Here is a 16,764-nt window from a genome sequence, read left to right as displayed (position 1 = left end):
AGCAGGCAGGCAGGCATGGTGCTGGAGCAGTAGCTGAGAGCTTAACACCCTGAGACACAACCATGAGACTGAGAGAAAGCTAACTGGGAATGGTGTGGGCTTTTGAAACCTTAAACCCTCCTCCAACAAGGCCACACCTTCTAATCCTTCCTAAACAGCGTCACCATGCGGGGGGGGGGGGGGGGGGGGCAAGCACTCCAGCATATGAGCCCATGGAGGCCGTTATCGTTCAAAGCACCACACATTCCATCAGGAGCCCAGTCATGTAAAACCAGCACCGATATTAAAACCAGCCGGGCGGTGGTGGCGGCGGCGGCGGCGGTGGCGGCGGCGGCGGCGGCGCGGCGGCGGCGGCGGCGGCGGCGGCGGCGGCGGCGGCGCACGCCTTTAATCCCAGCACTCGGGAGGCAGGGCCAGGCGGATCTCTGTGAGTTCGAGGCCAGCCTGGGCTACCGAGTGAGTTCCAGGAAAGGTGCAAAACAACACAGAGAAACCCTGTCTTGAAAAACAAAAACCAAAACAAACAAAAACAAATTAAAACTATCCTGAGGGCAGAGCCCTTCAAAGTAATCAACACAACACCACACTGCACTGGGGACTAAGATTGTAATGCAGTGCCTTTAGGGACACCTATACAAATGTGCTGGGCTTTTCCTTGTAGACGCTGTCCAGCTGAGTTCATAGGAGAGGGCTGGGGAAATGACTCCTGGGAACTCTGGCTTCATTGAAGGCTATGGCTGTTTTCTGACCCAGCTGGCCAAGGTAGGCTTTGTGGAACTGAATCTTTGGAGTTAGCCTAGCAGGCTGGTAAGGGTCAGAGTAGAGAAGCTCTCTCCGGGAGGATATGGCTAAGGCAATGGTCTGGAGGCAGGAAAGTCGAGCTTGTGTTTTTTTTTTTTGGGGGGGGGGGACCGGAGTCCTGTTTTGCTGGGAGATAAAGAGGAGACAGGAAAAGCCAGGGACAGGAGGAGCCAGCAAGATTGGCATGGTGTTGGGCTGGGATGCCGCACAAAGGTGACTCAGAGGAGGTTCCTGCCCGAAGTAGCTCTCATCTTGCCAAGACCAAAGCCCTGCGGGCAGCTTACCCAGGCACCTCACGCTGCCAGCCAAGAGCTATGGGATAGACCCCACATTGTGCTGCACACGGGTACTTCGGAAACCACTGCTTCTCATTCTGCAGGGAGGAGAGGGTTCACCCACTGGAGCCCATCTGAATGCCAGCCCCTCACCCCGATACAAAGGGCTGTCTGGAAGGCAGGAAATGCTGGAGGACACAAGGGGCCTGGAATCCTGCCCCCAGGAAGCTTCAGGAGCCCTTGAGCTGGGGTGCTTGAGACATAAAGTGGGGGGCAGTTCTGGACTGAGAGGGTTGGAGGTTGATTGTAGCAAGCTCAGCGACCAAGGGTGGAGGGAGGTAGAGCATCAGGCCTCTGCCTGCATGACCCTGGTGGAGGGAGGCAGGCCAAGCCAGCAGAGCAAGCCTAGAGGCCGGTGTGCCTTCTGTCAGCTTCTCCTGCCTTCCCGTGCAACTCTGCAGCTGGCCTCCTGGGTCAGACCCCATAGGGTGCTGATGGTTGGTTTTCCAACCAGGTTAGGGCCTGGGTTCCTGGAGGGCGCTGTCTTTACCTGGTCCATTAGTTATCTTTCCGGGAGCTTGTCAACTCTTGTTTTTTGAAAGGTGAGTCAAAAGGAGGAGGTGTCTATTAGAGGATCTCAGTTTCCAAGGGAAATGCCTGGGCTGAATGAGGCTTCCTGTGGCTAAGAAGACATTTAAAGGTGTGTGGAACCATTCCCGGCTAGGTACTGCGTGGGGGAGGACAGTTGCTCACTGGCCCTCTCGGTGCAGGTTCCACGTCCTTGTCTCAAAGTGGAGCCGTGCTCTGAGTCCAGCCTGGCGACGCCAGGACAAGTCTTTCCACTCCAAGTGCGGGTCACCACTGGCAGCAACCGTCAAGCCCACACACCGGAGCGAAGCGACCGTGGCGTGGCGTGCATGCTTGTGCGCGACTGTGTCCGCGGCTGCGACTGGCAGGCGGCCGCGCGTGCGCGTGGGTACGCGCGGCGAGGACCCACGTGGGTCACCCAAACAAAGACGGCGCCGCGTGATCGGACCCGCGCGCGCGCGAACCCGGTAGGGCGGGCTGGGAGGCGCGGGGCGGGGCGGGGCGGCGGCTGCGCAGGCCCGGGCGGGAGCGCGCAGACTCCGCGCAGCAGGACGTGAGCGCGCGACGCGGCGCCGCCTCCGCGCTCGTGGCCGGCACCCGCGGGGCCGCGTAGTCCCCGCTCCCCGGCGCCGCTGGGCTCCCGGGAGGGCGGCAGGTGCAGCGGGGCCGGGTGGCCGGCCAGGGGGGCACCGCGGCGGCGGGTGGATGAGAGTTGGCCCCGATCTCCCCGCAGGGTAAGCGGCGCGCGCGCGCGGACTCCTACACCGACCTGGGCGACGCTCGCCACGCTCTGTCCCGGCCGCCGGGCCGCGACCCTATGCGCTGTGCTGCTCGCACTCGGTGGCCCACAGCGGCGACCCTCCCTTCGGGGACGGGGACCGGCGCGGGCGCGTCCCGCACACACGCCCCCGGGGCGCGCGTCACGGCCACCCCTCGCGCGCACCACGGGCGCTGTGCGGGTCAGGGTCCTGCTGGGCGAGAGGCAGACGGCGATGGGACGCAGGGCCCAAACTACGGTGTGGGGGAGTCATTGGATGGGTCACCATGCCTAGGCCGCTAGCGGGGGACAGGATGAGGGAGCAGCAAATGTCGTCCTACTGACCCACTCTTGTGGGGGTGGGTGAACTGGAAAGGAGGAGAGCTCTCGAGGCCGGTGTGGCTCAAGAGATGACCCGGGGAAAAGTTGTGGGCGCTTGCTCCCTTTTCCACGCCCTGCTTTCTGTGTGGCTTTTTCCCTTTCATTTGGACATTAGCCTGTGGGATTCTGGGGACAGTTGGCACCTGACTGGAGCTTAGGCCTGTGTGTTTATTGCAACCGCTAAGGTGGGGTGCTGTGTGGCAGTCCCCAGCCTAAGCCCTCACCTGTCCACAGCGAGACTAGCACCTCTGAACGGTGGAGAGGGGCCAGTCTGGATGTTCGTTCCCCTGTCCCTACCTGTGGCCCAGTGGTAGGGTGAAGAGCAGGCTTCCAGGGCCAGAGACAAGCTGGTACACCTCGGAGCTGCCCCATTTCCAGAGGTCGGAGAGATTCAGTTTTGGGGGGGACCTTTTTCAGGGTGGGTTCTCTTCCTTCCTTGCCTTGTGTAGATTAGGGACAAAATTCAAGTTCTGAGGTCCTGAGTCTCAGCCCTCCCCAGTGTCGCTGAAGCCCAGCTAGGCAGAGGGCCTTGCTTTAGGGCCAGATCCAGGAGGAGGGTCATGGTCTGGGCTCTGTAGGGTTCGAAGTAAGGGACAGTTGGAAGGTAGTTTTTCTCATGTACCTGCTCTGTGACATTGGGCAAGGCAGTGAGCGTCCCCTGCCTCAGTTTCCTCATCAGTGAGTGACGAAGGCTAAGATAAGAGGATTAAAGATGCTATGATGTGGGTTCCATGCTGGCCAGACACACCCTAGGTCAAGAGTCAGGCCAGGCTGTCCTGCCCTTTGCCTCTCAGGTGGCCTTAGTGGACCTTCTCTCATTCTGTCATGGCCCAACCTGTTCCCAGGCCGGTATGGGGACACACAGTCTGGCCCTGTGAGGGTGTTTTATTTATTATCCCTGCCCCATGCTAGGGTGAAACCACAACCCACAGATGCTCTCTGGGCCACCCCAACTTGGGGATCTCAGTCAGTATGCCTGTTCCTTCTTTCCAAGCCTCTCTGGATGTTGGAACAATCCCCTGCCTTTGCTGGGATACCGACTACTGAACTCGCAGCGAGTGTGGGCTAGGTGCTGATGACTGGGCGGTTGGATGCCCGGGATCACATGCTTTGCGGACCACCATTTCCCAGCTCCGCTTGTTTTCCCTCTGCCATTCTGACTGATGGTAGGGAGCGTGGCTGGCCCCACTGGTCCCAGTGATGTCTGAGTCAATGCTTGGACTTATTTCCCGTAAACTGCCTGGGGCAGTCTCAGAGTTGAGGTCTGTTTCTACACCATCTGGGGCACCTGTTTATCCCAGGCAGGCCGAGGGGCTTGGCAGGGGTGCCTTGGAAGGACCAATGGTGTCTCTCTCCAAACCTCCCCTGTACCCTCTGTTATCTGTTATCCCGGCTCACCCGGAGTGGCGCCAGCAGTCACAGCGGTTGGCAGTGCCAGCAGCGATGGCCTCTGCTGTCCTCATTCTCGCCGGGCTTCACCTTCACCACCTAGAAAGAGGAGACTCAGACCTGTTTCCTGAATCAACATTTCTGCTTCACAATAGAGCGCTTGCACAATGGAAAGTGTCATTGGAGGCCCTGACATGCTCTTGGCAGTGGGGATGTGGCCTCAGCATAAGCTCTCTGTGAGGAGAGGATTGCAGGGAAGTTACAGATATTTAGAACCACCAGCTCCAGCCGTGCCACATCTGGACAGAATCAGAATCCACGTCTGGAGAACCAAAGGCTCAGTGTTCTGATTGGCATACTGTGCTACCTACCTGGTGTCCCTTCCTTCTCTGGGGACAATACGTGGAAGCCCCAACCGGTTCCCTGTGGTTTGGTAGGGTTTCTCTCTAGAAGTCTGATCCACCAGCCTTTTATAGGATTGGGAATGCTCGTTCTGGGTTGATGTATCTCCAGCCAGAGGCTCGTGTTTGGGGGGTCATCCTTTCTTGGGAAGCTGGGTAGGTTTTCCTCCTGAGCGGCCCTGGCCTCTCTGCTCTGGTGTTTGGCTTTCTTTTTATATCAGGATGGGGACCCTTAGTGTCTGCGGTGGCGCGCACCTGTTAGTGGGAGATGCTTGTGACTGGCGAGTGGTCCGGCCACCTTTTCAGAGTTCCTACATTCTTCCCTGCGAAGTAGACTTCGAGGGTGCGGCCCCGGCTCTGTGAGCAGTGGGAGGCGTGTCTGTGCCGGTGTAGGTGGCTGCTGGGACAGCCGCTGACGGCTTTGCACTGTGTCAAGAGTGTCTGCCATGGAGAGCCGTAATCATGAATCCAGGGAGATAAGATGGGAGCCATGTGAAGGGAGTCACAGGTGAATGCAGATGGGCTTGCTGTGAGGTAGATCCTCTTTCCATGGCCTCAGGTGGCCATTTCCAGGAAGGCCGACACCCCAGGGCTGTTTGACCATAAATGTAGGCTCTGGAAGGTTTGGTATGTGAGCCCTGTGAGCTGGTTGGGGGCTTTTTGGTGACCCCAGTGGCTCTGGGGTTGCTGTCTCCTTGGTTTGGCACTGGTGGCTTCTTCCTGCTTTCTCTTCATTCTGGGCAGAACTAGAAAACAGAGCTTAGGACGGGGGTGAAAGTCCAAGTCTTCCTCAGCCAGGTATGGGCTGGCTGCAGGGAGGAGGCCAGGAGTTCTGTGCCCAGCCCAGCCCAGGTGGGGTGGGCCCAGGGCAACTGTACCTGGCAAGAGCCTCAGGCTGGTGGAGAAATGTCCTATAAAGCAGAAGAATAGATGGGACAGACCAGGGTTTCCCTAATTGTAGAAAAATGTTCTTTTCTCCTGGGGTGTCTGCGTGTGGCCAGTACAGAAGGCCCAGGAGGGACTTTAGGCTGTAAGTCACCGCTGATAATATTTGACATCTAAAAACCATTGTTAAGACTGTTTGGTGTTTGAGTTATAACCAGGGTTGTGATTAGACTTAAGCCTGTGATTAAAGTCCCCTGTGGTTATACAGGAAGACAGGAAGTATTGGCCTGTCTGAGAAAAAAAAAAAAAAATACTAGTAGGAGAAATCAGTCAGTCTACGCACCACCCCACCCCACCCCCACCCCCGCCCTGTGTGCCTCTCAAGGATCGCCTTACCCATGCACTTTCGCTCCTGTCACCAGGTAAGGAAACTGAGGCACGGAGAGGGAGGGGCGCGGGCTTGCTCAAAGTGCTGGTGAAGTCAGTCGCAGAGCTAGGCTTTGAGCTCGCGGGGTGGCTTGTGGCACAGCAGCCCCAGGGCCCCATGGGAGTCCTCCTGTAAGGCTGAGTTTAGAGGGGTCATGTGGTATTTCAAGGGACGGCCGTATCTCTCGCAGGGCCTGGTGACATTCTGCTGAGACGTTCTCGTGGTTTATTTTTGTAACTCCTGAAGGTCGTGCTGGGGTGGGCTCCATCTCACAATAACTAACGGCACCTCTTGTTTGCCTCCTGTGTAGAGGAAGGTGGGCTTTTCAAAGCCAGAGTCTCTCCGCTCCCACTTAGCACCATGTCCCTGGTGTCCCACAGCCTCTAGCGAGCTGTCGTGGCACCGAGGGGGCATTGTGCTCTGTCTTCTCTGGGTCATTTGGCGGGTCCATTCATAGTTGAGCCCGGCTGTGTGGCCGGGAGGGGCCGGGCGCTCTGGCAGCTGCCGCAGGGAGGGAACAAGCCCAGGAGAGAGTTTGTTCTTTTCAAGTGTCTTTGTTGAGGTGTAATTCACACACCACACTACCCACCCTTTGTAGATACAATTTACTGCTTTCTAACCCATTCATGATCTTGTCAACCATCATCACAAGCTAAAGGATGTTTCCAGAATGAGGCAAGGACCAGCTAGCTGGCATCCCACTGCCTCTTTCCCCAGCGGAGGCCACCACCATGCTAGGTTATCTGTGGATTCTTCCTGTCCCTGCGATCACACTCGGGGTGGCTCTTGGGGTCAGCTTTCCGTGTTCATTGTGGATGTGTGGTGTCAATTGTGCCTGTTGCGACCACCCCACCCCCACCCCACTGGTGTGGTTCCCTTGTTACCGCTTGTGGACCGGTGTCTTACATTTAGTTGTGTTTGTATTTGTGGGTACCAAATGTCACAGCCTCCATGTGAAGGCCAGAGGAGAACTTTTGTGAGTCAGTTCTCTCCTTCTGCCATGTAGGTCTCTGTCCCTAGGGATGGAGCTCAGGTCACCAGGGTCAGTGGCCATCTTGCCATCAGCCCCATACATGGTTATTAACGATGTCCTTTGCTTGACAGGTTGTCTTCATTTTCGCCCCATGTCCTTGCTTTTGTCCCAGGACCCCATCCAGGTCCCACATATGTCTAGTTGTCCCGTCTCCTTAGGCTCCTCTTGACTGTGACCCTGTCTCAGACTTTGGGTGACTCCTGGAGGAGTTGGGTGGGGTGCAGGGTTACGTGTTGGAGTCTGCGTATCTCTTGGGAATCCTCTCTTGAAATGTAGATGTTTTTGTCATGATGAGCCTGAGGTGATTGATGGGCTTGGGAAGGGCCACAGCATTCTCGATGCCTGGGTTCTGTCTTTCAGTGTGACTCATCGCTGTTGGGGCACCCCTGGCCTAGGTATAGTTGTCAAGGGGGCCTCTGTGTCAAGGCCCTCCCTGCCTCACTCTTGAGAGGGAATTCACAGTGCATTCCACAACTGAGGAGCGAAAGGGACTCCGTGCTACCCGCTGAAGGTTCAAGTACTTGAATTATTTGTGGAATTGGGAATTGTCTCTTCTTCTTCACTTAGCTGCTTACTAATTACTGATTTCTATTCGTGTTGATGCTTATTTTACACTTCACCATGAGATTCCACTCCATATTTCCTTGCTGTTCTTTGCCTGGGTCCCATGGACACCGTATCCCTGGGAGAGCCTGAGCACTTCACTGCCGTTTGGCCCACAGGCTGCTCCAGGTTCAGCCCTGGAGTCTGCCCATTCTATAGGGGCCCAGGTTCCTTCCCTGGAGACCAGTATCAGAAACCCAGATCTAGGTAGGGGGCATTGTCTGCTCCTGGAGTTTGGTTCCTTCCAGGCCCCTTCAAATGGAAGAACAGGAAGTGCATGTGTGAACTCTCACTCCCCCAACCCCCCACCCCCTCCCCACCCCCGTGCACCTGCATCTGTCCATGAACACACATCTATGCATGGCCATCTGCATCTATAACAGGGGACCTGTGTTCACAGATGACCAGCTTCTGTCTGGTCACCCCATGGATGGTTCTGGTCTCTTTTCCTTGTGGGTCAATCAATACCATTCCATCGTAGCAGCATGGAGCTAGGCTCTCTCTCCCTTAGCCACTCATATGCTTAATCCTTCAGTGTTAGAATTCACAAGTTGGGGATCAGAGCTGTTACCTTACAGTGCTCAAGGCGAGTTTGCCAACCCAGAGCCTTCCCAGCCCATGAAGAGGGTATGCACTTTGGACCTGCAGAGCCTAGGGAGGGGCAGCCACCTCCCCAGAGATGCTTCTGTGACTGGTTCTGTGATGGGAGGGAGGACAAGGGGGGGGTAACTGTGTGAGGAGGGACTTCCCTGCTGTGCTTAACAGCCTGGCTGTGGGATGGGCACAGACTGGGACGTTCCTTTGAATTGTCAGAGTGGGGCCCCACTTTCGAAGGAATCCCCATAGTCTGGCTGTCAGGGCTGGCTCCTTTGTCGCTCAGAGAGCTTTGACTTCAATCCTGGCTGGGTCTGTCTCCTCTCTGCCTCTGAGCTTGCCACTTCAGCAGGGAGGAGTCTTTGAATGGTTCCCTGAGCACAGAAGGTGCACCTGCCTACCATCCGGGGAAGTGCCACACATGCACCCTGGCCTCCCATGGCGGGAAAAGGGAACAGAGTGGGCACTCCGTCTTTGCTGACTTGGGCTTTGCTTGGTTCCATTTCTTTAGAGTGGACTCGATGGTCGTCACTGCCCTGTCCCAGTTCAGGTCATCAGCAGCGGGTGCCTGTAGCAGGGTAGGGGGGATGCACACACAGAGCTTATTGAAACAGAAATTGTGTAGGTTGGAAGTGAGCCGGGTACAAGCTGAATGGGTGGGTAGGTATGGGTAGACAGGTCCCAAACCTGATGAGGGCCCGAGAGCAGGGCTGAGGGATGCTGCTGATGTTTCAGAAGAAAGCTGCCACCTACCTGTGCAGCCTCAGGAGATGCCTGGATAGCACCTCTATTTCATATCGCTGTCCCCTTGACTGAAGTGGGACAGGATACTCAGAAGACTCTGGGCTGGGCTCAATGACACCGTTCAGGGGTTGGGATTCTATTTTCTGCGTGATGTAGGCTGAGCCCTGTGTGTCCAGGGGTAGATGCCACCCCTATCCCTGATGGACATGGAGGTAATAGAAGGGATGGGGTGTGTGCGTATGTGATCTGTACTGTCTACAATCACAGGGAAGGGAATGTACACTGGTGTCTATACATGTTGACTTCTGTTTTCTCTATAGTTTTGTTTTTTTTTTTTTTTTTTTTTTTAGGATCTTAGAAGGATTTTTTTTTTTTCTCCCACTGTTGAATACTGATCTAGGGGGAGAGCTTCTGGTTGCACTTTAAGAAGCCCTGGTTCAGGCCGGGCAGTGGTGGCCTTTAATCCCAGCACTCGGGAGGCAGAGGCAGGTGGATCTCTGTGAGTTTGAGGCCAGCCTGGTCTACAGAGTGAGATCCAGGACAGGCACCAAAACTACACAGAGAAACCCTGTCTTGAAAAACAAAACAAAAAACAAAACAAAACAACAACAACAAAAAAGAAGCCCTGGTTCAAAAGATCCTAGCTTCATCTGCACACCCAGCATTTTCTCTGGACATGTTTATCAAGGACCTGCTCCATGCTGGACACTAGAGAGTACTGAGTGTCACCACTGTCCTTTGGGGGCCTGTGGAGGAAGAATGGTGGCCTGTTTGTGGCCTGAGAAAGCAGACCTGGTAAGCATGGCTGTGCCAGTGAAGGTCTGTGGTCCTTCATGGAAGGTACCTAGTTGTCCTGTTCCTCAGCCCAGGCAGGTTGCTGAGGCATGTAGCTCAGAGGACACTTGGGATGGGACCCATGATGTCAGGCAGGCATACTACTCCAGGTGGTCCATTGAGTGAACAGTTTGGCATTTAAAACTCTGAAGCTCAGGGTGAAGAGAAGACTCGGGGACAAAGAGCACCCACTGTTCTAGCAGAGGATCAGGGTTCAGTTCCCAGCACCCACATGGCAGCTCACAACTGTCTCTAACTACAGTTCCAGGAGATCTGATGCCCTCTTTTGACCTCTGTAGGTACCACGCATGCATGCAGGCAAAACACTCATACATATAAAATAAAAATAAATAAATCTTTAAAAAAAACACCTCAAGTTCTTAAAGAAAAAAAAAAAAAAGACTCAGGCTCAGGCAGGAGGACTGAGTTCAAAGTCAGCCTGGGCTACACCGGAAGACCCTGTCTCAAAACAAAATTCAGTGAGCCGCAAATGGAGCTCAGTGGTATGGCTGTCGCCTACCATATATGAGGCTCCACGGTTCAATACTCAGTACAGACTAAAAATAAATAAATAAATATGTCCACACAACGTCAGTGTGACAGAACCCATTCTGTTTTCAGAAGAGGCCTGCTCCAGCTAGCTGCCCCTGGAGTGGCTGCAAAGCCACGAGCTAAGAGGCATTTCTTGGCTCGCTCTGTGCCCATCTTTTGTTTTCCATAGACTTCTAACAGGATGGATTAATCCATGCCCCAGAGAAGTTTTCAGTCACGTACAAAAGACCCTTCTGGGTTTTGATGAGCCAGGGACTTGGGGAAGGGACCCTGAGCCAGAGGAGATGATTTTTTATTTTTTATTTTTATTTTATTTTTTTTTTTTGTCCCTAGCCACTGCTAGGCATAGAGGGAGGTGTATGAGTCATTTCACAAGTCTGAGGAGAAGTGGAACCTGAGGTTGGAGTGTGTGTGGGCATGGTTGGGAGGCTGGCTGGAAGCCCAGCTGTCCAGAGTGACACCCCTCAGCATAGGAGAAAGCGATGCTGTCTGTGCCCTAGAGAGCTTCAGACTATGCCTTTTTGGGGTCCTATTCTAGCTTCAGCGGCTGGTTTCTGGAGCTTGCCCCTTCCTTACCCATTTTACCCATAGTTAATGGTCAGGGGTCTGATAGAAGAAGGGAGGGATCATGTGTCATTTCTCAAGGCAGTGCTGAGAGGTGGCCAGGGATGGGGGTGGGGGGAGCCGGAAGCGGGGATGGGGATGGGATGGAGGTCAGAGGTGGTGTGGCCTTAAAGAACGTGGAACAGGCAGGCTTCGTAGATCCTGGATTAAGAAAGGAGGTGACATTTTGTTCAACAGCTTGCTGAAGAGTGCAGGGGTGTGTGAATCACTTCAGAAAGCATTTCCGTCAGAAGGTTTAAATACAGTTGAGAAGTGGGGGGAGGGTGTGGAAGAAGGGGGGGACTCACAGGTGCTGGAGGTAGAATTCAGAGCGATGACATATGTCAGTGTCTGCTGTTGGTCTTCAGGGCCACTGCCCAACGGTGGGAGCGGCCCACGTGCGACTTTACCACACACATAGTTGTCTTTGTAGAGAGGAAATGAAGCATGAGTCAGCCACCGCAGCACCAGGGTGGAGCCCCAGGAGGATGGCCTGGATGGCCTCCTACACCCCCCCACCCCCCCACTCTGCGTGCCCTGCTGGGAACCCCATTTCCCTCACTGGGTTGGAAGGCCAATAGCAAGAGACCAGGGCCTGGTCAGGTGGGGCACCAGGGCAGAGAAGGGGGCTGAAGTGGGTGGTATCTAGTCCTCTGGGTTCGGGAGGTCAGGCTGTGTCAGGCTTGGTCCGGGCCGTCTGAGCATGGCTCTCTGAGCTGGACATCCAGAACTGTGACTCGCAGAGTGGATGGCCCTGGGGACTAGATGGGATTCCCTGGGAGGGGCAGGCCCTGTGGTCCAGGTCTGCTGGTTCTAAATCTGCACAGGACAGTTGAGTGCCAACAGGTGACAGGTGCCTTATGTCGCTATTAAATATCAGGGTGGGGGGTGGGGGAGGCCCAAAGGCCAGCCCCCGGAGAGGAAGGCAAGCATTCCAGCCCCTGGAGACCGGCAAAGCTGTGTGGACGAGGGGAGGGCTGGCTGCCTCCCAGCATAGCCATGGGTGGGTGCTCTGTTTAGATTGATGTATATGGAGCGGAGCGGGGTGGGATGCTTATAGGCAGGAAAAGGGGAGCTGGGCTCTGGCCAACTACTTTGTGGGCTTTTAAAAACCCCAGCTGACCTGCTGCCGCACAGCCAGCCAGCTCTGCACTTCAGGACTGGCCATCCACAAATGGGCCTGGGGGTTGGGGTCCTCAAAGCTGTAAAGTTGCCAATCATTCCTCTGGCCTACTGCTTAGCCTGCTCCGGGTCCTCCAGGCCCCGGGCCTCTCCCTTTTCCCACCCTGGGGTACTCTAGTGACATTTCCCCTGCCCCTCCTTGCCTGTCACTTGGGCTAGGCCTTGGTGTTCCCACGAGGTGTGGGGAAAGTATTGGATCGGATGAGTCTGGGTGGCAACCGTTGGCCCTGACTGACCGCTGCCAAAGCCCTCTGTCCTAAGTCATGCCGTGGTGGTGGGGCCTGGAGCAAGTGGCCGAGCCTCTCTGAGTGTCTCTCATGTTTTGTCCCGAGTGAGGTTCGTGACTGCAGAGTGCTTGTAGGCACTGAGATGTCACGTGGAAAGTGCCCACCCGAGCAGTGTCAGCTGTGAGACCGTGTAAAGCCCGGGTCTACCGCCTGGTGGTCCATAGCCATCCAGGGCAGCTGCTGGGTAGAGCAAGGTACCTGCTACAGTGCTGTGGAGGTGAGCCCTTCCACAGTGAGGGACCTTCTTCCGCAGCGACCGAAGCCACGGAACCTCCATAAAAGAAGAGTCCTGGTTGCTGGGGGGCCCTGGATGTTAGGGAGCTCTAGATAGCAGAATCTCTGCCCCAGGTAGCCCAAGGGCAGATGGCAGTATGGGGGCTGGGTTGATTGGGCCGGGGGAGGGATGCCTGAGGCTGCCCAAGGCAGAGAGTGGGTGGGCGGTTCTGTAATAGTAACACCTGCAAGGGGCCAGAGGATGCATGGAAGAGGCTGCCATCCGCCCCCCAATGACCCCCAAAGGTGCCGTGTGGTCTCCACATTGCAGGTGAGGAAGTGGGTATCAGAGAGGTCCCACCTTGCCTTCTGGCAAGGCCCACACTCTTGTCATCCAGTGACCCATCCGGTTTGTGTATTTCCAAAGGTCAGTCCTGGCCTCACGCTTACTCTCGGGCACTGGCCTTGAGGAATAACCCTCAAGTCGCCCCTGCAGGCCCCCTTGTATCTGCCTGAACCTCTTTCCCCTCCCCTGCCCTGGGGAACCTCTTAGCAGACAGCGTCTGCGTGGTAGGTAGACCGCCCCATGATCTCCCATTCCTTTCTAGGACCCTCCCACTGCTTGTGACCTGTGGCACTTGATGGTAGGTGACGCTGCAGGACTGATTTAGAGAGGTCAGGTTCCTTCCCCAAGGCCAGATAGCCAGAAAGCTGTGTGGGCGGGAGCTCCAAAGCCTGTGTGTGTCCCCACTGCCGACCTGAGTGGCCGAGCCAGAGGCTGGTGTAGACTAGAGGCTGTCATAGGACTTACTTTGGAGGAAAGGAGGGATTCTGGGAGATGCTCAGCCACCAGTTCCAGATGCCACCACTGACATGACCTGGGGTAAAAGGACTTTACCGATGGAAACCTGGATTCACCAGAACCTCCCAGCCCGTTCAGACCTTTGTGAGTTACGTCCCACGGAAAGGCCATCCCCAGCCCTCACCATTGAGCCGGGCACGGTCAGAGGCGTCAGGTGACCCTGATGGGCTATCGGGCCTCGCCCCAACCTGGGGACTGGCCAGTTTGCCACCCTTTCTTCCCATTGCAGCAGGCGCCGCCAAGGCAGGTGCCTCCTCCCCTCCTCCCAGCAGTTGGCCGAGGGCCTGGGACAGACATTGAGGACACTGTAATGTCTGAGGAGAACCCACTGGTGCCAGTTGCCTGAGTACAAATCCTGTCCCCAGGGCCTGGCTCAGCAGGCCACCAGGGCTTGTCTTGGCTGTGCAACAGGTATGGTTGAGTCTCTGTAGGATCCTGTTGCCAGGGGATGGAGGCCCAACTTCCCCTGTCATACCCCATCCCCAACCGCTTACTAATTGACAAATAAGTATTGTTCTTTAAGGTAGGCGAGGGTGTATTTTTTTTTTCTCTCTCTTTTGTAATTGAGTATTTAATGGTAGGATTGAAAATAGTGCAGGGTGTTGCTGCTGTGACTCAGAACGCTGCACTGAGGCCTTGCTCATTCATCTCGGGATTGGCTGACTGCATAGGCCTGGGGGTGGATGGGGGGGAGCCTCAGCCCCCTACACTGGTCAAGGCACGCCTCCCACCACAAGGGACTTCGGGTCCAGTGGTTTGCATGGATGCTGTAGTTGGTTTTCACTTCCAGGATGCACCAGCCTGCAGGAGGCGGGGACGGGCTGCTGGCTTCCTGCCTCATCGCCTGCCACCTCTTCCTGATATGGGAGTCACTTCTGCTGTGCTGAGCGTGAAGGATTTCAGCAGCCGAATGAACTCGTTATGACCCATTTATCGAGTATCTCGGAATCACTTACACGAATATTTTGTCCTAAATTCCGTGTAATTAGAAGAGTGGAAACGCCCGCTCGGCCATTATTTTGGTTCACCAACATAACCTAAATTAGAGCTATCTCTGCAGGTGTTTTCAAAAGAGGAGAGTGTTTGAATAACCATGAAAGGGATTGATTTTTATCTACCGTGCTCCCAGATGCCGGGGAATAATGGAGTTGCTTAAGTAACACTGGAGCTTGTTACCTCTGTTCGATTTGTTGGTGTTTTCTCTTTTCCAGGAACACAAAGGAAATCTAACTGGAGTGCTATAACCTCCCGACTTGAGGGACCCAAGGTTTCTCACTGGTTCCTCACCAGTGTGTTCTTTGTCCCCAGACCTTGAGTGTGAACATCTGCCTTCTTGGAATGCTCTCACAGCAGGCAGTCTCCAGCCTCCACAGGGCATAGAAAGTGAGGCAATGTGTGAGGAAAGGGAATGTGTGGCACTTTCTGCTGTTTTCCAATTGCCTCACACTTGTGGGGCCTACCCCATGTGAGGGCAAGTGGTGACTCCCTCCCTCCTGCCCTCTGAGGAGTGCCCACAGGGCAGGTGTAGGTGAATCCACCTAGAGTTGCCTAGAGTGGTAGAGCAGGTCTTTAAGAAAGAGATTGGGAGCTGGGCGGTGGTGGCACACGCCTTTAATCCCAGCACTCAGGAGGCAGAGGCAGGCGGATCTCTGTGAGTTTGAGGCCAGCCTGGTCTACAAAGGGAGTTCCAGGACAGCCAGGACTGTTACATAAAGAAACCCTGTCTTGAAAACGGCCCCCCCAAAAAGAAAGAAAGAGATTTGGGCCTGGGAAGATGGCCCTGGGGATAAGGGGCTTGCCATGCAGGTGTGAGGCTGGAGCACGGACCTCCAGCACCACATACATGTGAGAGGGAACGGAGCCAGCCTGGAATTCCAGTGGGCAGGAGGCAGAGACAGGGCCTCGAGCAAGCTGGGTGGGGTGGATTGGCCAAATCAGTGAGCTCTGGGTTCAATTGAGCAATCAAAGAAGACACCCAGAGTCAGACTCTGGCCTCTATATGCACAGTACATATCACAGCTTGTCTGGAGAGCCTGGCGCCTGCCTGGTCGGCTTTCCTCCCACCTGGCTGGCCCCACTCCCTGCTCCTTCCTGCTGGAGAGCGGCAAACATGGTCTCCTCAAGACAGGGCTGGCTGGGCGAGGGAAAGAGAGGGACATTTTAGGCCAGGACAGGTGTAGAAGCCTGCGGATGGAGGAACCAGGCATGTGTAGGCATGTTTGGGGTGGATGGCCTGAGGCGTTAAGTGGGGAGCTGAAGGGTCAGAGGGAAGCTTCCAGGTCTCTTGGGACTCCCGGCAGAGGAAGAGATGTTCTCTGGGTCAGGGAGAGACCTTGCGGGCAGCTCTAGGCAGGGCAAGGTGTTTGGGGAGACACAGCAAAGTTAGATGCAGGGCAGTCAGCCCTGATGGGACTGGAGGCCTGTGGTTCTTCTGGTCCCTCATGAGACAGCATCTCCTGGGAACTTCTTCCCTTAGGGGAAAGTTGAGACCCCCCCCCCCAGAATGCAAAGGCATAAGGAACCAGGCTGGGGGGAGTAGGCAGGCTTTCGGGCTCCCTACTTTGCCGTCCTGTGGCCCTCTGATGTGTGTACACACCAGGCAACTAGGACCTTTTGGTGTGGATCTAGCTCCAGCTCCATTTTTCCTGTGCCCGTCTGCTCCGTGTCACACAGCCGTGGAGCAGAGGAGTGAGAGACGCAGGCTTCTGTACCCCCAGCACCAGGCCCAGAAAATGTCCCCTTCCCTGTGTCGGAGTGACACCCACTCATGGGTGGACTTCACTCTGCTCACAGCACCTGGAGCAGCCACCCAGAGGTGATTTGGGTGTGTGGTATCAGCCAGCAGAGCAGGTTTTTTTTTTTAACCTAATTGCTTTCCAAAGCAAATATCTCTTCCCACTCTGGCTTTCTGCTCTGTGACTCTCTTTAATGCCACATGAGATGGGAACACCGCCCCCACCACACATACGTACACACACACACACACACACACACACACACACACACACACACACACACAGACACACACACACCCCTACCTGCATGGCCCGTCGTGTAGAATACTATCCTCACAGTGTAACAGCCATCATCTTCAGACAGCGGCTGGGACCACTTGCAAGAGACCCCTGAGATAGGACCTATTGACCGTTGGCATTCCTGTATAGAAGGGAGTAAGGAGAGCCATTGGACCCTACTCTGAGATCCCAGCCACCCCTGTGCTCTCCAGCCAGCTCTGTGTAGGATTTTTGCCCCGGTTCCAGGTAGCATTGTAGTCTGGGAAGGGGCTATAGTATATTGGGGACGGAGGGTTAATTCTAGGGGGATGCCACCTATGCAGCTATGGGCAAGTCACC

The 16,764-nt window shown here is 55.4% G+C and overlaps 1 protein-coding gene across 1 annotated transcript in view; it reads left to right on the top strand.

The window, feature by feature from the left end:
- Window positions 1-2,234: 2,234 nt before the first annotated feature.
- The window catches only part of Gramd4 (GRAM domain containing 4), a 78,965-nt gene continuing 64,435 nt past the window's right edge, over window positions 2,235-16,764 (top strand). The window contains exon 1 of the mRNA XM_028878155.2: window positions 2,235-2,398. Within this exon, the coding sequence (XP_028733988.1) occupies window positions 2,370-2,398 (29 nt within the window). The 5' untranslated portion in view covers window positions 2,235-2,369. The remainder of the gene's footprint in view (window positions 2,399-16,764) is intronic.

This window comes from Peromyscus leucopus, chromosome 20 (assembly GCF_004664715.2).
Source record: "Peromyscus leucopus breed LL Stock chromosome 20, UCI_PerLeu_2.1, whole genome shotgun sequence".
NCBI lineage: Eukaryota > Metazoa > Chordata > Mammalia > Rodentia > Cricetidae > Peromyscus > Peromyscus leucopus.
The sequence above is the reverse complement of the archived record's forward strand: the minus strand, read 5'-3'. Positions and strand labels throughout refer to the sequence as shown.